Consider the following 25,000-nt stretch of genomic DNA (forward strand, 5'->3'; position numbering starts at 1 on the left):
TACATATCTCTCCATCTCTTTATCCTCCCTCCCTCCCTCCCTCTCCCCGTCTGTTTGATATGAGTGGTGTAGTGATGGCTTCCAGCTGGGTTCTATGGCTCATATCTGTGTGAAGACAGACCTTTGAAAACACACACACACACACACACACACACACACACACACACACACACACACACACACACAGAGACCTCTGAAAACACACAGACAGACCTTTGAAAAAACACACACACACACAGACCTCTGAAAACAACACAGACAGACCTCTGAAAACACACAGACAGACCTCTGAAAACACACAGAGACCTCTGAAAAAACACACACACACACAGACAGACCTCTGAAAACACACAGAGACTTCTGAAAACACACAGACAGACCTCTGAAAAAACACACACACACAGACAGACCTCTGAAAACACACAGAGACTTCTGAAAACACACAGACAGACCTCTGAAAAAACACACACACACAGACAGACCTCTGAAAACACACAGACAGACCTCTGAAAACACCCCGATATCTCACAACACACACATAGCTGTGAAAGCAGTGTTTATCGTGTGGTATAAATCAGACTGGGGATGTCGTCTCTGGCTCGACACACAGGCTCCCTGCTCCATGGTGGCCTTGTGTGTTTGTGAAGCGTTAAATCTGCCTTGCTAAGCAACACTGCCTGCCAGGCTTGACACTCCAGAGACATGTGGATGCTCAAAGTGTGTGTTTATGTATGTGTTTATACGAGAGGTGTGTGTGTTTGTGTGTTTATACAAGAGAAGTGTGTGTTTATGTGTGTTTATACGAGAGAGTGTGTGTGTGTTTATGTATGTGTTTGTATTTAAGTGTGTGTGTGTGTGTGTGTTAAAGTGTGTGTTTATGTGTGTGTAGTGTTTATGTTTGTGTGTGTGTGTGTGTGTGTGTGTGTGTGTGGTGTGTGTGTGTGTGTGTGGTGTGTGTTTGTATGTGTTTATGTATGTGTTTGTATTTAAGTGTGTGTGTGTGTGTGTGTGTGTGTGTGTGTGTGTGGTGTGTGTGTTGTGTGTTTGTATGTGTTTATGTATGTGTTTGTATTTAAGTGTGTGTGTTTATGTATGTTTTGTATTTAAGTGTGTGTGTGTGTGTGTGTGTGTGTGTGTTTGTATGTGTTTATGTATGTGTTGTATTTAAGTGTGTTGTGTGTGGTGTGGGTGTGTGTGTGGTGTGTGTTTAAGTGTGTGTGTGTGTGTGTGTTTATGTATGTGTTGTATTTAAGTGTGTGTGTGTGTGTGTGTGTGTGTTTGTATGTGTTTATGTATGTGTTTGTATTTAAGTATGTGTGTGTGTGTGTGTTTGTATGTGTTTGTATTTAAGTGTGTGTGTGTGTGTGTGTGTGTGTGTGTGGTGTGTGTGTGTTTATGTATGTGTTTGTGTTTAAGTGTTTTCTATGTGTTTGCACACCTGAACCTGACCCTTTACCATCATGTGGACCACGAGGGTAAGTGCTGTATTGTAAATGTTGTGTAAATTGATGGTAATTACATTAATGAGTTTCGTGGAACTGTAGCAAAGCTGCTATGCCAACACCCAGAGCCGTGGACCTGACGTTGGGTTAACCTGGCACAGCACTGATCCCGTCCCAAATGGCACCCTATTCCCTACTTGGCACACTACTTTGATGGACCCTGGTTTAAAAAAATACTGCACGATGTAGGGAATAGGGTACCATTTGGCCCAAGACCCTGCTAGGTAAAGTCCCCCTTATCTCCGCTCTCTGGTCACCATAGCAGCACCCACCTGTAGCACGCGCTCCAGCAGGTATATCTCTCTGGTCACCATAGCAGCACCCACCTGTAGCACCCTCCAGCAGGTATATCTCTCTGGTCACCATAGCAGCACCCACCTGTAGCACGCGCTCCAGCAGGTATATCTCTCTGGTCACCATAGCAGCACCCACCTGTAGCACGCCCTCCAGCAGGTATATCTCTCTGGTCACCATAGCAGCACCCACCTGTAGCACGCCCTCCAGCAGGTATATCTCTCTGGTCACCATAGCAGCACCCACCTGTAGCACGCCCTCCAGCAGGTATATCTCTGGTCACCATAGCAGCACCCACCTGTAGCACGCGCTCCAGCAGGTATATCTCTGGTCACCATAGCAGCACCCACCTGTAGCACGCGCTCCAGCAGGTATATCTCTCTGGTCACCATAGCAGCACCCACCTGTAGCACGCGCTCCAGCAGGTATATCTCTCTGGTCACCATAGCAGCACCCACCTGTAGCACGCGCTCCAGCAGGTATATCTCTTTGGTCACCATAGCAGCACCCACCTGTAGCACGCCCTCCAGCAGGTATATCTCTCTGGTCACCATAGCAGCACCCACCTGTAGCACGCCCTCCAGCAGGTATATCCTCTGGTCACCATAGCAGCACCCACCTGTAGCACGCGCTCCAGCAGGTATATCTCTTGGTCACCATAGCAGCACCCACCTGTAGCACGCCCTCCAGCAGGTATATCTCTCTGGTCACCATAGCAGCACACCTGTAGCACGCCCTCCAGCAGGTATCTCTTTGGTCACCATAGCAGCACCCACCTGTAGCACGCGCTCCAGCAGGTATATCTCTCTGGTCACCATAGCAGCACCCACCTGTAGCACGCCCTCCAGCAGGTATATCTCTCTGGTCACCCCTAAAGCCAATTCCTCCTTTGGCCGTCTCCTTCCAGTTCTCTGCTGCCTATAACTGGAACGAACTCAACTTGCCTAGTTAAATAAAATAATAAATAAATAAATAAATACTAACTTTGTTTGGAATATAACCAGTGTTGTTACCGGTCATCGTAACTGAGATGTTTCAGGTTCCCTCTGGTCTATTCTCCTGCTGGGATGTTCAGGTTCCCTCTGGTCTGTTCTCCCTGCTGGGATGTTTCAGGTTCCCTCTGGTCTGTTCTCCCTGCTGGGATGTTTCAGGTTCCCTCTGGTCTGTTCTCCCTGCTGGGATGTTTCAGGTTCCCTCTGGTCTATTCTCCCTGCTGGGATGTTTCAGGTTCCCTCTGGTCTATTCACCCTGCTGGGATGTTTCAGGTTCCCTCTGGTCTATTCACCCTGCTGGGATGTTTCAGGTTCCTCTGGTCTATTCTCCCTGCTGGGATGTTTCAGGTTCCTCTGGTCTGTTCTCCCTGCTGGGGTTTCAGGTTCCCTCTGGTCTATTCTCCCTGCTGGGATGTTTCAGGTTCCCTCTGGTCTATTCTCCCTGCTGGGATGTTTCAGGTTCCCTCTGGTCTATTCTCCCTGCTGGGATGTTTCAGGTTCCCTCTGGTCTATTCTCCCTGCTGGGATGTTTCAGGTTCCCTCTGGTCTGTTCTCCCTGCTGGGATGTTTCAGGTTCCCTCTGGTCTGTTCTCCTGCTGGGATGTTTCAGGTTCCCTCTGGTCTATTCTCCCTGCTGGGATGTTTCAGGTTCCCTCTGGTCTATTCACCCTGCTGGGATGTTTCAGGTTCCCTCTGGTCTGTTCTCCCTGCTGGGATGTTTCAGGTTCCCTCTGGTCTATTCTCCCTGCTGGATGTTTCAGGTTCCCTCTGGTCTGTTCTCCCTGCTGGGATGTTTCAGGTTCCCTCTGGTCTATTCTCCCTGCTGGGATGTTTCAGGTTCCCTCTGGTCTGTTCTCCCTGCTGGGATGTTTCAGGTTCCCTCTGGTCTATTCTCCCTGCTGGGATGTTTCAGGTTCCCTCTGGTCTATTCTCCCTGCTGGGATGTTTCAGGTTCCCTCTGGCCTGTTCTCCCTGCTTGGTGGAATGTCATACACACACACACAATATTTAGTGAAGGAATGTATTATATCAAATCAATGTTTATTTGTCATATGAGGATTCAGTGGTGTGTGTAATGTACAGGACTAGGACATGTTATTAATCAGAGTTGCCTGGGCTGTGTCTCAATCCACCAAATCTGTCAGGTTAAACTAGAGAGATCTGTTATTGCATGGGCTGAGTCTCAATCCATTACATCTGTCAGGTTATACTAGAGAGATCTGTTATTTGGCATGGGCTGTGTCTCAATCCACTGCATCTGTCAGGTTAAACTAGAGATATGTTTTTTTTCTGAGTGGGCTGCATCTCAATCCACCCTCAGTGTTTTGTTTACGTTAGCCTTCCACATCTGCGGTAGAAAGTGGCAGAGCTACAGCTTCTCATGTCATTATCTTCTCATGAAAATGACTGAAGCATCAGACTCGTTCTGCTCTACGACCACCACAAATGTCACAGGGATTCGTCTGAAGGTAAACAGATTAAGTATGTGGACACCTGCTGGTCCAACATCTCATTCCAAATCATGGCCATTTTAATATTGAGGTGGTCCCCCCTTTTGCTGCTATAACAGCCTCCACTCTTCTGGGACATTGCTGGGGACTTGCTTCCATTCAGTTCTAGCAGGGCAGAAATTTGACGAACTGACTTGCTGGAAAGGTGGCATCCTTATGACTGTGCCACGTTGAAAGTCACTGAGCTATTCAGTAAGGCCATTCTACTGCCAATGTTTTGTCTATGGAGATTGCATGGTTGTGTGCTCAATGTTATACAAACAATGCTTTCGTCAAGAATCCTCCTTTTGCAGCAATTATAGCCTTGCAGACCTTTGGCATTCTAGTTGTCAAATTGTTGAGGGAATCTGAAGAGATTTCACCCCATGCTTCCTGAAGCACCTCCCACAAGTTGGATTGGCTTGATGGGCACTTCTTACGTACCATACGGTCAAGCTGCTCCCAGAACAGCTCAATAGGGTTGAGATCCGGTGACTGTGCTGGCCACTCCATTATAGACAGAAAACCAGCTGACTGCTTCTTCCCTAAATAGTTCTTGCATAGTTTGGAGCTGCGCTTTGGGTCATTGTCCTGTTGTAGGAGGAAATTGGCTCCAATTAAGCGCCGTCCACAGGGTATGGCATGACGTTGCAAAATGGAGTGAGAGCCTTCCTTCAAGATCCCTTTTACCCTGTACAAATCTCCCACTTTACCAGCACCAAAGCAGCCCAGACCGTCACATTGCCTTCACCATGATGACAGATGGCATCAAGCACTCCTCCAGCATCTTTTCATTTTATCTGCGTCTCACGAATGTTCTTTGTGATCAGAACACCTCAACTTAGATTCGTATGTCCATAACACTTTTTCCCAATCTTCCTCTGTCCAGTGTCTGTGTTCTTTTGCCCGTCTTAATCTTTCTTTTTATTGGCCAGTCTGAGATATGGCTTGTTCTTTTGCAACTCTGCCTAGAAGGCCAGCATCCCGGAGACGCCTCTTCACTGTTGACGTTGAGACTGGTGTTTTGCTGGTACTATTTAATGAAGCTGCCAGTTGAGGACTTGTGAGGCGTCTGTGGCTCAGTTGGTAGAGCATCGTGTTTGCAACGCCAGGGTTGTGGGTTCGATTCCCACGGGGGGCCAGTACAAAAAAAAATTAAAAAATGCATGAAATTAAAATGAGATGTATGTATTCACTACTGTAAGTCGCTCTGGATAAGAGCATCTGCTAAATGACTAAAATGTAAAATGTAAATGTAATGTTTCTCAAACTAGACACTCTAAAGGACTTGTCCTCTTGCTCAGTTGTGCACCGGGGCCTCCCACTCCTCTTTCTATTCTGGTTAGAGCCAGTTTGCGCTGTTCTGTGAAGGGAGTAGTACACAGCATTGTACGAGATCTTCAGTTTCTTGGCAATTTCTCACATGGAATAGCCTTCATTTCTCAGAAGAAGAATATACTGACGAGTTTCAGAAGAAAGTTCTTTGTTTCTGGCCATTTTGAGCCTGTAATCGAACCCACAAATGCTGATGCTCCAGATACTCAACTAGTCTAAAGAAGGCTAGTTTTATTGCTTCTTTAATCAGAACAACAGTTTTCAGCTGTGCTAACATAATTGCAAAAGGGTTTTCTAATTGATCAATTAGCTTTTTAAATGATAAACTTGGATTAGCTACACAACGTGCCATTGGAACACAGGAGGGATGGTTGCTGATAATGGGCCTCTGTAAACCTATGTGGATATTCCATAAAATCAGCAGTTCCAGCTACAATAGTAATTTACAACATTACAATGTCTACACTGTATTTTGCTAAATTTGATGTTATTTAAATGACACCAAATTGCTTTTCTTTCAAAAACTGACCCCAAACTTTTGAACAGTAGTGTAATTGTCATTGTGTGTTTGTCCCTGTGTCTCCAGGTGCTGTACAAGCGATGGTCAGAATGGTAGAGAGTTCATGACCTACCTGACACTCTCACCTGTAAGATGCTTTCCACGGCATCGGGAGCTCCATCGAAGCCAGCCACGACCAGGTAGGATAAACTTACCAACTACACCTGGGGAGGAGTAGGGGAGGTAGGGATTAGGGGAATGTGGCGTCTGGTTGGGTTTTGGTGGCTGTCTTGGTTTGGGTTTTGGTGGGTTTTTGTGGCTTCTTGGTTGGGTTTTTGGTTGGGTTTTGGTGGCGTCTTGGTTTGGGTTTTGGTTGTGGTTTTGGTGGCGTCTTGGTTGGGTTTTGTTGGGTTTTGGTGGCGTCTTGGTTGGGTTTTGGTTGGGTTTTGGTGGCGTCTTGGTTGGGTTTTGGTTGGGTTTTGGTTCTACGTTGTGTTTGGGTTGTATTGTTGTAATGCTTTGGGGTTTTGTCCGTCTCACTGTCTCATTAACAGTGACTGGCCCGTGGCTCCAGACCAGAGGGTTTTGTCCGTCTCACTGATACACACACACACTGATACACACACACACTGATACACACAACACACACTGATACACACACACACTGACACACACAACCACACTGATACACACACACACACACACACTGATACACACACACACACACACACTGATACACACACACACACACTGATACACACACTGATACACACACACACTGATACACACACACTGATACACACACTCACTGATACACACACACACTGATACACACACACACTGATACACACACTCACTGATACACACACACACTGATACACACACACACACCACACACTGATACACACACACTGATACACACACTGATACACACACACACTGATACACACACACTGATACACACACTCACTTATACCCCACTCACTGATACACACACACACTGATACACACACACACCACGGATACACACACACACTGATACACACACACTGATACACACCACTCACTGATACACACACACACTGATACACACCACACACTGATACACACACACACTGATACACACACACACACACACACTGATACACACAATAAATAAAGGGGCATTAGGAGATCATCATTATTTGAAGGAAAAACAGAGAGAAAGAAACAAAGTGTGTGTGTGTATCAGTGTGTGTGTTGTGTGTGTGTGTGTATCAGTGTGTGTGTGTATCAGTGTGTGTGTATCAGTGTGTGTGTGTATCAGTGTGTGTGTGTATCAGTGTGTGTGTGTATCAGTGAGTGTGTATCAGTGTTGTGGGTATCAGTGTGGTGTTGTTATCAGTGTGTGTGTGTATCAGTGTGTGTGTGTATCAGTGTGTGTGTGTATCAGTGTGTGTGTGTATCAGTGAGTGTGTGTATCAGTGTGTGTGTATCATGTGTGTGTGTATCAGTGTGTGTGTATCAGTGTGTGTGTATCAGTGAGTGTGTGTATCAGTGTGTGTGTGTATCAGTGAGTGTGTGTATCAGTGTGTGTGTGTATCAGTGTGTGTGTATCAGTGTGTGTGTATCAGTGTGTGTGTGTATCAGTGTGTGTGTGTATCAGTGAGTGTGTGTATCAGTGTGTGTGTGTATCAGTGAGTGTGTGTATCAGTGTGTGTGTATCAGTGTGTGTGTATCAGTGTGTGTGTATCAGTGTGTGTGTGTATCAGTGTGTGTGTGTATCAGTGTGTGTGTGTATCAGTGTGTGTGTATCAGTGTGTGTGTGTATCAGTGAGTGTGTGTATCAGTGTGTGTGTGTATCAGTGTGTGTGTGTATCAGTGTGTGTGTGTATCAGTGTGTGTGTGTATCAGTGAGTGTGTGTATCAGTGTGTGTGTGTATCAGTGTGTGTGTGTATCAGTGAGTGTGTGTATCAGTGTGTGTATCAGTGTGTGTGTATCAGTGTGTGTATCAGTGTGTGTGTGTGTGTGTATCAGTGTGTGTGTGTGTGTGTATCAGTGTGTGTGTGTGTGTATCAGTGAGTGTGTGTATCAGTGTGTGTGTGTATCAGTGTGTGTGTGTATCAGTGAGTGTGTGTATCAGTGTGTGTATCGTGGTGTGTGTATCAGTGTGTGTGTATCAGTGTGTGTGTATCAGTGTGTGTGTATCAGTGTGTGTGTGTATCAGTGTGTGTGTGTATCAGTGTGTGTGTATCAGTGAGTGTGTGTATCAGTGGTGTGTATCAGTGTGTGTGTGTATCAGTGTGTGTGTGTATCAGTGTGTGTGTATCAGTGTGTGTGTGTGTATCAGTGTGTGTGTATCAGTGTGTGTGTATCAGTGAGTGTGTGTATCAGTGTGTGTGTATCAGTGTGTGTGTGTATCAGTGTGTGTGTATCAGTGTGTGTGTGTATCAGTGAGTGTGTGTATCATGTGTGTGTATCATGTGTGTGTATCATGTGTGTGTATCATGTGTGTGTGTATCATGTGTGTGTATCATGTGTGTGTGTATCATGTGTGTGTATCATGTGTGTGTGTATCATGTGTGTGTATCAGTGTGTGTGTATCAGTGTGTGTGGTATCAGTGTGTGTAGTATCAGTGTGTGTGTATCAGTGTGTGTGTGTATCAGTGTGTGTGTGTATCAGTGTGTGTGTATCAGTGTGTGTGTGTATCAGTGTGTGTGTATCAGTGTGTGTGTGTATCAGTGTGTGTGTGTATCAGTGTGTGTGTATCAGTGTGTGTGTATCAGTGTGTGTGTATCAGTGAGTGTGTGTATCAGTGTGTGTGTGTATCAGTGTGTGTGTGTATCAGTGTGTGTGTATCAGTGTGTGTGTGTATCAGTGTGTGTGTGTGTCAGTGTGTGTGTGTATCAGTGTGTGTGTATCAGTGTGTGTGTGTATCAGTGAGTGTGTGTATCAGTGTGTGTGTGTATCAGTGTGTGTGTATCAGTGTGTGTATCAGTGTGTGTGTGTATCAGTGAGTGTGTGTATCAGTGTGTGTGTATCAGTGTGTGTGTGTATCAGTGAGTGTGTGTATCAGTGTGTGTGTATCAGTGTGTGTGTGTATCAGTGTGTGTGTGTGTGTATCAGTGTGTGTGTATCAGTGAGTGTGTGTATCAGTGTGTATGTGTGTATCAGTGTGCGTGTCCCCAGCCATCTCTCTGTATTCAGGGAGGTGTGTGGAACAGCCAGTCAGGTGGAGCTGTATTCAGGGAGGTGTGGAACAGCCAGTCAGGTGGAGCTGTATTCAGGGAGGTGTGTGGAACAGCCAGTCAGGTGGAGCTGTATTCAGGGAGGTGTGTGGAACAGCCAGTCAGGTGGAGCTGTATTCAGGGAGGTGTGTGGAACAGCCAGTCAGGTGGAGCTGTATTCAGGGAGGTGTGTGGAACAGCCAGTCAGGGGGAGCTGTATTCAGGGAGGTGTGTGTAACAGCCAGTCAGGGGAGCTGTATTCAGAGGAGTGTGTGGAACAGCAGTCAGGGGGAGCTGGATTCAGGGAGGTTGTGTAACAGCCAGTCAGGTGGAGCTGTATTCAGGGAGGTGTGGGGAACAGCCAGTCAGGTGGAGCTGTATTCAGGGAGGTGTGTGGAACAGCCAGGCAGGTGGAGCTGTATTCAGGAGGTGTCCCTTTAACCTGCTCCTCCCAAGCAGAACACCCTGTCTTGCTTATGTTATCACATCTAAACATAGGACAGCCTTATCTCTTCCCAGATCTTTGAAAGCCTCTCCTCTCCTCTCCTCTTCTCTCCTCTCCTCCCCCTCTCCCTCCTCTCCTCTCCTCTCCTCTCCTCTCCTCTCCTCTCCTCTCCTCTCCTCTCCTCTCCCTCTCCTCTCCTTAATTAGAGCCTTTCTGACGTGACTAGGTGCTTAATTCCTCTCCTCTCCTCTCCTCTTCCTTAATTAAGCCTTTCAGACTGACTGGGGGCTAATTCCTCTCCTCCTCTCCTCTCCTCTCCTCTCCTCTCCTCTCCTCTCCTCTCCTCTCCTCTCCTCTCCGCTCCTCTCCTCTCCTTAATTAAGCCTTTCTGACTGACTGGGGGCTAATTCCTCTCCTCTCCTCTCCTCTCCTCTCCTCTCCTTAATTAAGCCTTTCAGACTGACTGGGGGCTAACTCCTCCCTCTCCTTCTCTATGAGAATTCGCTATTTTGCTAATTTTGTTGCCATGCTGGTAATAGATGCCCAATGAGCTGTTTTTTGCATTTAGTGCCCCCTTGTGTACTCTGTGGTAATACCATAAATCCTGGGATGGCAGAAGAACGGTTATTGTCGGCATGAAAATCTGGATACCTCCCAAGCCTACAGTAAACCTCCAAAAGTAATTCATAAACTTTTTTGGGGGGAATTCCATATGTACTAGGAAGCTAAGTATTTATATTATAGAATGTGACTAATCAAAATGCCAATGAAAAAAATAACTAACTGAACTGATTGGAAGGAAATAAGGAATAAGGAAATCACTAGAGCTTACTCAGGTATTCAACAGCGCTTATAAGAACGACAGCCTAATATTTTTTTATTATAAACGATCTCTCCGCAGAAGTGACAGCTACAGTGATGGTTAAAAAAAAACAGCTTGATTGCCGTAGCAACGTCAGGGAAACTGGCCCTGACAGGAGGAGTGTTCCAAATACAGCAGTTCTGCGACATCTTTTGATTGATTCATTCTCCTTAATTCCCGGCCTCGACACGTTAAGGAAAGAGATGAACTGTATTTGCAAAAAGAAAATGATTGTCTTTAGCGGTTCTTTAACAGTTCTTGAGGGTTCAAACAAAAACAAAACAAAAAAAAAACGGTTTGTGATTTTGTTCATACTGGTGAACCGGCGTTTTGAGTTGTGTGGTTGTAATATAAACAGTCCCTTATCTCTGGTATATCTTGGCATGCATTATTCAAGGATACATTTCAATTGTGTGCAGCACAACAGACATATAATGCACAATGTCTCAGGAAAGACTGTCTGGGTTGCAAATACTCAGTATAGAAAACAGACGGGCCTCAACCTGGACCTACAGGCTGTGGTGGACACATTCTATATACTGTAGTTACTATAGGCCTCTATATACTGTAGTTACTATAGGCCTCTATATACTGTAGTTACTATAGGCCTCTATATACTGTAGTTACTATAGGCCTCTATACTGTAGTTACTATAGGTCTCTATATACTGTAGTTACTGTAGGCCTCTATATACTGTAGTTACTATAGTAGTTACTATAGGCCTCTATATACTGTAGTTACTATAGTAGTTACTATAGGCCTCTATATACTGTAGTTACTATAGGACTCTATATACCGTAGTTACTATAGGCCTCTATATACTGTAGTTACTATAGGCCTCTATATACTGTAGTTACTATAGGCCTCTATATACTGTAGTTACTATAGTAGTTACTATAGGCCTCTATATACTGTAGTTACTATAGGCCTCTATATACTGTAGTTACTATAGGCCTCTATATACTGTAGTTACTATAGGCCTCTATATACTGTAGTTACTATAGTAGTTACTATAGGCCTCTATATACTGTAGTTACTATAGGCCTCTATATACTGCAGTTACTATAGGCCTCTATATGCTGTAGTTACTATAGGCTTCTATATACTGTAGTTACTATAGTAGTCACTATAGGCCTCTACATACTGTAGTTACTAAGGGCCTCTATATACTGTAGTTACTATAGGCCTCTATATACTGTAGTTACTATAGGCCTCTATATACTGTAGTTACTAAGGGCCTCTATATACTGTAGTTACTGTAGGCCTCTATATACTGTAGTTACTATAGGCCTCTATATACTGCAGTTACTATAGGCCTCTATATGCTGTAGTTACTATAGGCTTCTATATACTGTAGTTACTATAGTAGTCACTATAGGCCTCTACATACTGTAGTTACTATAGGCCTCTATATACTGTAGTTACTATAGTAGTTACTATAGGCTTCTATATACTGTAGTTACTGTAGGCCTCTATATACTGTAGTTACTATAGTAGTTACTATAGGCTTCTATATACTGTAGTTACTATAGTAGTTACTATAGGCCTCTATATACTGTAGTTACTATAGTAGTTACTATAGGCCTCTATATACTGTAGTTACTATAGTAGTTACTATAGGCCTCTATATACTGTAGTTACTATAGTAGTTACTATAGGCTTCTATATACTGTAGTTACTATAGTAGTTACTATAGGCCTCTACATACTGTAGTTACTATAGGCCTCTATATACTGTAGTTACTATAGTAGTTACTATAGGCTTCTATATACTGTAGTTACTGTAGGCCTCTATATACTGTAGTTACTATAGTAGTTACTATAGGCTTCTATATACTGTAGTTACTATAGTAGTTACTATAGACCTCTATATACTGTAGTTACTATAGTAGTTACTATAGGCCTCTATATAATGTAGTTACTATAGTAGTTACTATAGGCCTCTATATACAGTAGTTACTATAGGCCTCTATATACAGTAGTTACTATAGGCCTCTATATACTGTAGTTACTATAGGCCTCTATATACTGTAGTTACTATAGGCCTCTATATACTGTAGTTACTATAGGCCTCTATATACTGTAGTTACTATAGTAGTTACTATAGGCCTCTATATACTGTAGTTACTATAGGCCTCTATATACAGTAGTTACTATAGGCCTCTATATACTGTAGTTACTATAGTCCTCTATATACTGTAGTTACTATAGGCCTCTATATACTGTAGTTACTATAGTAGTTACTATAGGCCTCTATATACTGTAGTTACTATAGGCCTCTATATACAGTAGTTCCTATAGGCCTCTATATACTGTAGTTACTGTAGGCCTCTATATACTGTAGTTACTATAGGCCTCTATATACTGTAGTTACTATAGGCTTCTATATACTGTAGTTACTATAGGCCTCTATATACAGTAGTTACTATAGTAGTTACTATAGGCTTCTATATTGTAGTTACTATAGGCCTCTACATACTGTAGTTACTATAGTAGTTACTATAGGGCTCTATATACTGTAGTTACTATAGGCCTCTATATACTGTAGTTACTATAGGTACTATATACTGTAGTTACTATATACTGTAGTTACTATAGGCCTCTATATACTGTAGTTACTGTAGTAGTTACTATAGGCCTCTATATACTGTAGTTACTATAGGCCTCTATATACTGTAGTTACTATAGGCCTCTATATACTGTAGTTACTATAGGCCTCTATATACTGTAGTTACTATAGGCCTCTATATACTGTAGTTACTATAGTAGTTACTATAGGCTTCTATATACTGTAGTTACTATAGTAGTTACTATAGGCTTCTATATACTGTAGTTACTGTAGGCCTCTATATACTGTAGTTACTATAGGCCTCTCTATACTGTAGTTACTATAGGCCTCTATATACTGTAGTTACTAAGGGCCTCTACATACTGTAGTTACTATAGTAGTTACTATAGGCTTCTATATACTGTAGTTACTATAGGCCTCTATATACTGTAGTTACTATAGTAGTTACTATAGGCTTCTATATACTGTAGTTACTGTAGGCCTCTATATACTGTAGTTACTATAGTAGTTACTATAGGCTTCTATATACTGTAGTTTGTGTAGGCCTCTATATACTGTAGTTACTATAGGCCTCTATATACTGTAGTTACTATAGGCTTCTATATACTGTAGTTACTATAGTAGTTACTATAGGCCTCTATATACTGTAGTTACTATAGTAGTTACTATAGGCCTCTATATACTGTAGTTACTATAGTAGTTACTATAGGCCTCTATATACTGTAGTTACTATAGGCCTCTATATACAGTAGTTACTATAGGCCTCTATATACTGTAGTTACTATAGTAGTTACTATAGGCCTCTATATACTGTAGTTACTATAGGCCTCTACATAGAACAAAATAGAGAGCCCAGCACAGACAGACTTTTTTTTAAGAGAAAGGGACAGTGAGAATTAGCAAGGAGGACTTCAATTTCTTTAGATTGAATTGAATTGATCTTGATTGCAGCGTATTTGTGTAGGCTATTACCCAGACAAAACCTGTTGAGTTCAACAACAGTGTCAAAATCTATCCTCATGCCGACTACTGTTTCATTGTTAGGCAATTTGATATCGTTTTTATATAAAGTTTATAAATAGCAGCTAGATATTGTATATGGCTATAGGTCGTAGTCTACACTGCGTAATGAAACAATCCCTAGTAACCTCGTACTTTGAGGATCGACTGTCTGTATTATTTGGCATTAGTAGACTGGGTTCGCGCACAACAACGTTCCATCCAAGCTGGGACAATGTCACGACTCTACAGGACATACAGGACATACAGGACATATAGGATATATAGGATATATAGGACATATAGGATATACAGGACATATAGGACATATAGGACATACAGGACATAGGACATACAGGATATACAGGATATACAGGACATACAGGATATACAGGACATACAGGACATACAGGATATATAGGACATACAGGATATACAGGATATATAGGACATACAGGATATACAGGACATACAGGACATACAGGACATACAGGATATACAGGACATACAGGATATAGGACATACAGGACATATAGGACATACAGGACATACAGGATATATAGGACATACAGGACATACAGGATATACAGGATATAGGACATACAGGACATACAGGACATACAGGACATACAGGATATATAGGACATACAGGACATAGGACATACAGGATATATAGGACATACAGGATATACAGTATATATAGGACATATAGGATATATAGGACATACAGGATATATAGGACATATAGGACATATAGGATATATAGGACATACAGGATATATAGGATATACAGGACATACAGGATATACAGGACATACAGGATATAGGACATACAGGACATATAGGACATACAGGACATACAGGATATATAGGACATACAGGACGTACAGGATATACAGGATATATAGGACATACAGGATATACAGGACATACAGGACATACAGGACATACAGGATATACAGGACATACAGGATATAGGACATACAGGACATATAGGACATACAGGACATACAGGATATATAGGACATACAGGACATAGGACATACAGGATATATAGGACATACAGGATATACAGTATATATAGGACATATAGGACATATAGGATATATAGGACATACAGGATATATAGGATATAGGATATACAGGACAGTTGTATGTATAAAAATAAAAATAAGTTGGTTGCTGATTAGTATGCTGTTGTCTGAATGTTTGAATTTCCATCTTTAATAATTGAACAAGCAATTCTGTTTTTGCCGCCAGCCAGCAGTCTAAACGGCAGCCTTGTGACGTCGTGTGTAGCTTCGTGAAATGCTATGTTTAACGACCAAATAGGCCTAACAATAAACCTGTATTAATTAGCTAAAGCAAAGCTATATGCCCTGTAACTACAGAAAGCCTATAATCGATTCGATAGGCAGCTGCATAGACAAGTCACAATTTCATCTCCACGGACAACGATCGGTACTTTGTGATTGGCTGCCTGACTGAAAGGGGGGGGGGTGAACTCCAACCTTGGGTGGGGGTGAGAAAAAGCTACGCTACACGGCTAGCTAGCCTAGCGATGCCTGCCAGGACGGCTGTTGTTGCCAAGAGAAGTGGGCCGTGACCAACTGTTAGGACAGAGGCTTCTCTCCAGGATCTGTCCTCTGTACAGTGGGGCGCCCACGAAACCCCCGGGACCCGACCATCAAAGAAACACCCCAACAATGAGAGGACAATAAGGGGCCCCCTGTCGTCCCCCCGTCCCCTGCAAAGCAACATTTAACATACACAGTGGGGTTTGTGTGTGTTTGGTAAGCAACATCACAGTAAGGAAGGTTTAACATGACAATGTGTGCATGCTGGGAATGATGCAGGCAAATTGGACATCAAGCGGGATGTTTTGCATCACTACACTGTTTGAAGCCTACGAGATGAGAGAGGAGAAGAGAGGGAGAGTTATCACAGTTCTTAGTGCTATTGAAACAAGCACACATTATAAGAAACATTCATGTGTTGAAAATTCCAAATTGTTTGCATAGTCAACTTCCACACAGCTCTGACACCACACACACTTACCCCACCAGACATGCCACCAGGGGTCTTTTCACAGTCCCCAAACTCAAGAAAGCGTACAGTATTATATAGAGCCCTTATTGTATGGAACTTCCTTCCATCTCATATTGCTCAAATAAACAGCAAACCTGGTTTCAAAAAACAGATAAAGCAACACCTCGGGGTGAATTTTAGCAAATGTATTAAACTTAAAAACTGAAATATCACATTTACATAAGTATTCAGACCCTTTACTCAGTACTTTGTTGAAGCACCTTTGGCAGCGATTACAGCCTCGAGTCTTCTTGGGTATGACGCTACATGCTTGACACACCTGTATTTGGGGAGTTTCTCCCATTCTTCTCTGCAGATCCTCTCAAGCTCTGTGAGGTTGGATGGGGAACGTCGCTGCACAGCTATTTTTAGGACTCTCCAGAGATCTTCGATCAGGTTCAAGTCCGGGCTCTGGCTGGACCACTCAAGGACATCAGAGACTTGTCCCGAAGCTGCTCCCGCGTTGTCTTGGCTGTGTGCTTAGGGTCGGTGTCCTGTTGGAAGGTGAACCTTCGCCCCAGTCAGAGGTACTGAGCGCTCTGGAGCAGGTTTTCATCAAGGATCTCTCTATATTTTACTATGTTCATCTTTCCCTCGATCCTGACTAGTTTCCCAGTCCCTGCTGCTGAAAAACATTCCCACAGCATGATACCACCACCACCATGCTTCACCGTAGGGATGGTGCCAGGTTTCCTCCAGATGTGACGCTTGGCATTCAGGCCAAAGAGTTCCATCTTGGTTTTATCAGATCAGAGAATCTTGTTTCTCATGGTATCAGAGTTCTTTAGGTGCCTTTTGTCAAACTCCAAGTGGGCTGTCATTTGCCTTTAACTGAGGAGTTGCTTCCGTCTGGCCACTCTACCATAAATACCTGATTGGTGGAGTGCTGCAGAGATGGTTGTCCTTCTGGAAGGTTCTCCCATCTCCACAGAGGAACTCTATACCTCTGTCAGAGTGACCATCGGGTTCTTGGTCACCTCTCTGACCAAGGCCCTTCTCCACCGATCGCTCAGTTTAGCCGGGCGGCCAGCTCTAGGAAGAGTCTTGGTGGTTCCAAACTTCTTCCATTTAAGAATGATGGAGGCCACTGTGTTCTTGGGGACCTTCAATGCTGCATTTTTTGGTACCCTTCCCCAGATCTGTGTCTTGACACAATCCTGTCTCAGAGCTCTACGGACAATTTCTTGGACCTCATGGCTTGGTTTTTGCTCTGACATGCACTGTCAACTGTGGTACCTTATATAGACAGGTGTGTGCCTTTCCCAATCTTGTCCAATCGAATTTGCCACAGCTGGACTCCAATCAAGTTGTAGAAACATCTCAAGGATGATCAATGGAAACAGGATGCACCTGAGCTCAATTTAGAGTCTCATAGCAAAGGGTGTGAATACTTATGTTAATAAGGCATTTCTGGTTTTAATACATTTGCAATAAAATCAAAACCTATTTTTGCTTTTTCATTATGGGGTATTATGATGTCATGATGGGGTATTATGATGTCATGATGGGGTATTATGATGTCATGATGGGGTATTGTGATGTCATTATGGGGCATTGTGATGTCATGATGGGGTATTGTGATGTCATTATGGGGCATTGTGATGTCATTATGGGGTATTGTGTGCAAATTGATGAGGGAAAATAATTATTAAATCTATTTTAGAATGAGGCTGTAACGTAACAAAATGTGGAAAAAGGGGAAGGGGTCTGAATACTTTCCGAATGCCTTGTATATCCATGTTACACTTCTGAACAACACACACACCATTTACAATGATCAAAAATATAAACGCAACATGCAACAATTTAAAAGACGATACTGAGTTATGGTTCATAGAAGGAAATCAGTCAATTGAAATATATTCATTGGGCCCTAATTTATGGATATCACTTGACTGGGTAGGGGTACAGCCAATAGGTGGGCCTGGGAGGGCATAGGCCCACCCACTTGGGAGCCAGTCCCACCCACTGGGGAGCAAGGCCCAGACAATCAGTTTTTCCCCCACAAAAAAAAAGGTGTACTGTTAAATTCTCTAAAACGACGTTGGAGGCGGCTTATGGTAGAGAAATAAACATGAAATTATCTGGCAATAGCTCTGTTGAACATTCCTGCAGTCAGCATGACAATTGCACGTGTGACATTTGTGGTGTGACAAAACTGCACGTTTTAGAGTGACAGAGGGGAGAAAGAGAGAGAGAGAGAAGAGGGGAACGAGCGATAACGAGATCTTGTCTGTGTAATTAGACAGAGCAGTAAATGTGGTGAGTGGGAATGAATGAATGGTACTGGGACTGATAACTGTTTCCTGGAGCTCGTCAAACACAGAGACACACACACACACACACACACACACACACACAGAGAGAGCGACACGCTTTCTCATACACAGAGTTATGTCAAGGCACCAGGCATTTGAACCCATAGGGGATTCCCTGCTGCTCATGATGAGTGAAATAAAGGGTTCTGTTCCGGGATGTGGTAGGGGTTGAAATGGTACATGTAGCGAGAGAGAGAGAGAGCTGTGTGCCCCCTCTGGCCTTTGTATGCCATCTCTCTAGTCTGTGCCATCTGCCCAGCACATGCCAGGCAGCCCAGGGACTAGGGCGTTGCCTACAGCCACAGATGTACTGAGGCAAGCAAACGTCTCCAACGTTATATACTAAAGCAGTTCTATAGCAATATGTTTTTCCTAAACAAATAGAAAGGAAAAGGACCTTTTGGTGAGAGGGAGGGATCCCATCTAACACACACACCACACACACACACACACACACACAAACACACACACACTACAGACACACACACACACACACACACACACACACACACACACACACACACACCACAGACACACCACACACACACACACACCACACACACACACACACACACACACACACACACACACACACACACACACACACACACACTACAGACACACACACACACACACACCACAGACACACACACACACACACACACCACAGACACACACACACACCACAGACACACACACACCACAGACACACACACACACACCACAGACACACACACACCACAGACACACACACACACACACACCACAAACACACACACACACCACCGACACACACACCACAGACACACACACACACATCACAGACACACACACACCACACACACACACACACACACACCACAGACACACACACCACAGACACACACACACACATCACAGACACACACACACACACACACACACCACAGACACACACACACACACCACCGACACACAGATAGTGCTATCGGGGAGGGACAGGCTGATATTTTTTGCTGTTTTTTCATTCATCGCCTGATTTCCTGTCTGCTTGGCAGAGTAGATTCTGGGACACTTGTTAGCAGAGTGGATTCTGGGACACTTGTTAGGCAGAGTGGATTCTGGGGCACTTGTTAGCAGAGTGGATTCTGGGGCACTTGTTAGGCAGAGTGGATTCTGGGGCACTTGTTAGGCAGAGTGGATTCTGGGGCACTTGTTAGGCAGAGTGGATTCTGGGGCACTTGTTAGGCAGAGTGGATTCTGGGACACTTGTTAGGCAGAGTGGATTCTGGGACACTTGTTAGCAGAGTGGATTCTGGGACACTTGTTAGCAGAGTGGATTCTGGGACACTTGTTAGCAGAGTGGATTCTGGGACACTTGTTAGGCAGAGTGGATTCTGGGACACTTGTTAGGCAGAGTGGATTCTGTTTGTTCTGTAGAGCTGAAGTAACAGAAATGTCAGCCGCGGGCAGCACTAGCCTATCAGAACACTCGGCCCACAGCAGTAGCCTATCAGAGCCCTGGGCCCGTTGAGCTGTGTGTGAGGTGTTGCTCCAGCAACATGGGTCGAGGACAATCGAAGGCGACAAGGTGACTGTTGTCTGCCGCCCGCAAGGACTGTGTGTGTCTGAGTAAGACTGTGTGTGCGTGTGCCTGTGCCTGTGCCTGTGCCTGTGTCTGTGTGTGTCTGTGTCTGTGTCTGTGTCTGTGTGTGTGTGTCTGTGTGTCTGTGTCTGTGTCTGTGTGTCTGTGTCTGTGTGCGTGCGTGCGTGCGTGCGTGTTTGTGTGTGTGTGTGTGTGTGTGTGTAGTGCTCAGCTGTGTCACACTGGTCCCATGGGGCATCATTTCTTCACGTCTGTAGGAGGGCAACTAGTAACACATGATGCCCACCAGAACTACACTGAACAAAATCTAGAGATACAACATGTAAAGTGTTGGTCCCATGTTTCACGAGCTGAAATATAAAAATCACAGAAATGTTCCATATGCACAAAAAGCTTATTTCTCTCAAATTTTGTGCACAAATGTGTTTACTGTTAGTGAGCATTTCTCCTTTGTTAAGATAATCCACCTGACAGGTGTGGCATATCAAGAAGCTGATTAAACAGAGTGATCATTACACAGGTGCACCTTGTGCTGGGGACAAGCCTGCAACCTTTACCTTACACAAGTCTCTCTCTCTCTCTCTCCATCCCTCCCTTCTTCCCTCTCCCTGCCTCCTTCCCTCCCTCCTTCCTTCCCTCCCACCGCTCACCACCTAAAACAGCATTTGGTTATTTGGTTAGGTTCACACACTCACTCGGTCACTTCTCTCTCTGTCTGTCTGTCTCTCTCTCTCTCTCTCACACACACACACACACACACACACACACACACACACACACACACACACACACACACACACACTTTCACACCATTAAGTTACACAAGGCTTCCCCACAGAACCAAAACATCTTGCAGTTCCACCACAATTAATTGGGTGTCTGACCTTGCCCCTGGTGAGCCCTCGTTTTCTGCCAGAGAGAAGGGGGGGGGGGGGGGTGGAGAACCCATCTCCACGTCGCACAATACATTCCTTCCTCTCCTGACGGCTAGAGCCCTTTCATATTGACAAGCAGGGCGGGGTGAGATGGATTGTGGGCCGTTGGAGGGAGACACCTGTTGAGAGACTGGCAGGCAGGAGTGTGGGGGGGGGGGGGGTCTGTCAGTCAGTGGTAGAATGACAGGGGCTGATTCATGGAGCGTCCGACTGGTGGGCTCATCTTTAGAGGAACCCCTTCTAGTGCCTTAGGGGGGGGGGTTACGGGGGGTACGGGGGAGGGTTTGTGAAGCATAGCATCCTATCTGTTTCAAGTTTCCGCGTGGCGGCAGGAACACAGACGTTAGTGCTGCAGTATGGTCCTCTCATGGGCTCTACTGAGGCCCTTGGGGGGCCCACACAACCTTACCCAATCAGACAGCTGTTGGGGACCTTCTGTCTGTCTGTCTGTCTGTCTGTCTGTCTGTCTGTCTTTGTGTCGCTAAGAGTTGTGTAACCTAACTAAACCTCCCTTCACCTCTCAGTCTCTCAGCACCCCTCAGCCTCCCAGCACCCCTCAGTCACCCAGCACCCCTCAGCCTCCCAGCACCCCTCAGCCTCCCAGCACCCTTCAGTCTCCCAGCACCCCTCAGCCTCCCAGCACCCCTCAGCCTCCCAGCACCTCTCAGTCCCCCAGCACCCCTCAGCCTCCCAGCACCCCTCAGCCTCCCAGCCTCCCAGCACCCCTCAGTCACCCAGCACCCCTCAGCCTCCCAGCACCCCTCAGTCTCCCAGCACCCCTCAGCCTCCCAGCACCCCTCAGCCTCCCAGCACGCCTCAGCCTCCCAGCACCCCTCAGTGTCCCAGCACCCCTCAGTCTCCCAGCACCACTCAGTCTCCCAGCACCCCTCAGCCTCCCAGCACCCCTCAGTCTCCCAGCACCCCTCAGCCTCCCAGCACCCCGCAGTCTCCCAGCACCCCTCAGTCTCCCAGCACCCCTCAGCCTCCCAGCACCCCTCAGTCTCCCAGCACCCCTCAGCCTCCCAGCACCCCTCAGCCTCCCAGCACCTCTCAGTCCCCCAGCACCCCTCAGTCTCCCAGCACCCCTCAGTCTCCCAGCACCCCTCAGCCTCCCAGCACCCCTCAGTCCCCCAGCACCCCTTAGTCTCCCAGCACCCCTCAGCACCCCTCAGCCTCCCAGCACCCCTCAGCCTCCCAGCACCCCTCAGTCTCCCCCATCACCCCTCAGCCTCTCAGCACCCCTCAGCCTCCCAGCACCCCTCAGTCACCCAGCACCCCTCAGTCTCCCAGCACCCCTCAGTCTCCCAGCACCCCTCAGTCTCCCAGCACCCCTCAGTCTCCCCCAGCACCCCTCAGTCTCCCAGCACCCCTCAGTCTCCCAGCACCCCTCAGTCTCCCAGCACCCCTCAGTCTCCCAGCACCTCTCAGTCTCCCAGCACCCCTCAGTCTCCCAGCACCCCTCAGTCTCCCAGCACCCCTCAGCCTCCAGCACCCCTCAGCCTCCCAGCACCCCTCAGTCACCCAGCACCCCTCAGCCTCCCAGCACCCCTCAGTCCCCCAGCACCCCTCAGTCTCCCAGCACCCCTCAGTCTCCCAGCACCCCTCAGCCTCCCAGCACCCCTCAGCCTCCCAGCACGCCTCAGCCTCCCAGCACCCCTCAGCCTCCCAGCACCCCTCAGCCTCCCAGCACCTCTCAGTCCCCCAGCACCTCTCAGTCTCCCAGCACCCCTCAGTCTCCCCCAGCACCCCTCAGCCTCCCAGCACCCCTCAGTCTCCCAGCACCCCTCAGTCTCCCAGCACCCCTCAGTCTCCCCCAGCACCCCTCAGTCTCCCCCAGCACCCCTCAGTCTCCCCCAGCACCCCTCAGCCTCCCAGCACCCCTTAGTCCCCCAGCACCCCTCAGTCTCCCAGCACCCCTCAGTCTCCCAGCACCCCTCAGTCTCCCAGCACCTCTCAGTCTCCCAGCACCCCTCAGTCTCCCCCAGCACCCCTCAGTCTCCCAGCACCTCTCAGCCTCCCAGCACCCCTCAGTCTTCCCCAGCACCCCTCAGCCTCCCAGCACCCCTCAGTCTCCCCCAGCACCCCTCAGTCTCCCAGCACCTCTCAGCCTCCCAGCACCCCTCAGTCTCCACCAGCACCCCTCAGTCTCCCAGCACCCCTCAGCCTCCCAGCACCCCTCAGTCTCCCAGCACCCCTCAGTCTCCCCCAGCACCCCTCAGTCTCCCAGCACCCCTCAGCCTCCCAGCACCCCTCAGTCTTCCCCAGCACCCCTCAGCCTCCCAGCACCCCTCAGCCTCCCAGCACCCCTCAGCCTCCCAGCACCTCTCAGTCCCCCAGCACCCCTCAGTCTCCCAGCACCCCTCAGTCTTCCCCAGCACCCCTCAGTCTCCCCCAGCACCCCTCAGTCTTCCAGCACCTCCCAGCCTCCCAGCACCCCTCAGTCTCCCAGCACCCCTCAGCCTCTCAGCACCTCTCAGTCCCCCAGCACCCCTCAGTCTCCCAGCACCCCTCAGTCTCCCAGCACCCCTCACCCATTTGTGGAGTGTCCTCTTGAAGGGAGAGGAGGATAATAGGAGAAGATTAGTGACAGACCTGTCTTTAAGGGTTAGCTTGACATGGGGTTAAACACAGACACACACACAGACACAGACCAACGAGCGCACACACACACACACATCAGACCGACGAGCGCGCACACACACACACACAGACCGACGAGCGCACACACACACACACACAGACCGACGAGCGCACACACACACACACAGACCGACGAGCGCACACACACACACACATCAGACCGACGAGCGCGCACACACACACACACACACACACAGACACACACACAGACACAGACCGACGAGCGCGCACACACACACACAGACCGACGAGCGCACACACACACACACATCAGACCGACGAGCTTGCACACACACACACACACAGACCGACGAGCGCACACACACACAGACCGATGAGCGCACACACACACACACACATCAGACCGACGAGCACACACACACACACACACACAGACCGACGAGCGCACACACACACACACACATCAGACCGACGAGCGCACACACACACACACAGACCGACGAGCGCACACACACACACACAGACCGACGAGCGCACACACACACACACAGACCGACGAACGCACACACACACACACACAAGCCAGTATCCCTTCTCATTCTTCGTCAGCAGGCCCGACCCATTAGCGAATAGTCCCATCCCACCACCGGAGAAGAAACGCTGTAGTTACTATGTTTGTCCCCACAAAAATCAAACTATAAAATGTCTCCTGATTTGCAGGCCTTTAGCGTTTTAGTTCAGTTACGTAATAGTCCACATAATCCCATCAGTTCTGCCTTAATGATGCTCTGTGACAAATACCTGGATTTGTGTCATGTTTCATATGAGGTCTATGACTTCCAGGTTGAGTCCCAAATCGCACCCAATTCCCTTCATAGTACACTGCTTTTGACTAGGGCCAACTGGGGAATAGGATGCCATTTTGGACCCATCTACAGTCTGAACTTTTTGTTGTTGTTGTTGTCTGAAGTGTTTTAAACAGACCTCCGTTTCCAGGTGAATTCACGTGATGTCATGCTCTCTCCTAGTCGGCTGTCAGAACCCAGGCAGGAAGTGACTGTTTCTATGGGAGCCATATGTGAATGTACAGGTAACTGCCAAAATGAAGGAAACACTTGCGTAAATGTGGGATACAAAGTATATTGAAGGCAGATGCTTTCACACAGGTAAAGGTTCCTGAGTTAATTAAGCATCCCATAATGCTAAGGGTCACGTATTTATGGCCAGAAGAAGAGATCTCAGTGACTCACCAACCCAATTGAACACTTATGGGAGGTTC

At 46.5% G+C, this 25,000-nt stretch overlaps 1 protein-coding gene across 1 annotated transcript in view; it reads left to right on the top strand.

Annotated features, from left to right (window-relative positions):
- Positions 1-25,000, top strand: part of stau2 (staufen double-stranded RNA binding protein 2) — a gene marked incomplete in the record, with an annotated part of 300,994 nt that overhangs the window by 178,965 nt on the left and 97,029 nt on the right. The window contains 1 exon segment of the mRNA XM_029691563.1: positions 6,212-6,312. Coding sequence (XP_029547423.1) covers positions 6,212-6,312 — 101 coding nt within the window.

The sequence above is a fragment of the Salmo trutta genome, chromosome 2 (assembly GCF_901001165.1).
Source record: "Salmo trutta chromosome 2, fSalTru1.1, whole genome shotgun sequence".
Classification (NCBI taxonomy): Eukaryota; Metazoa; Chordata; class Actinopteri; order Salmoniformes; family Salmonidae; genus Salmo; species Salmo trutta.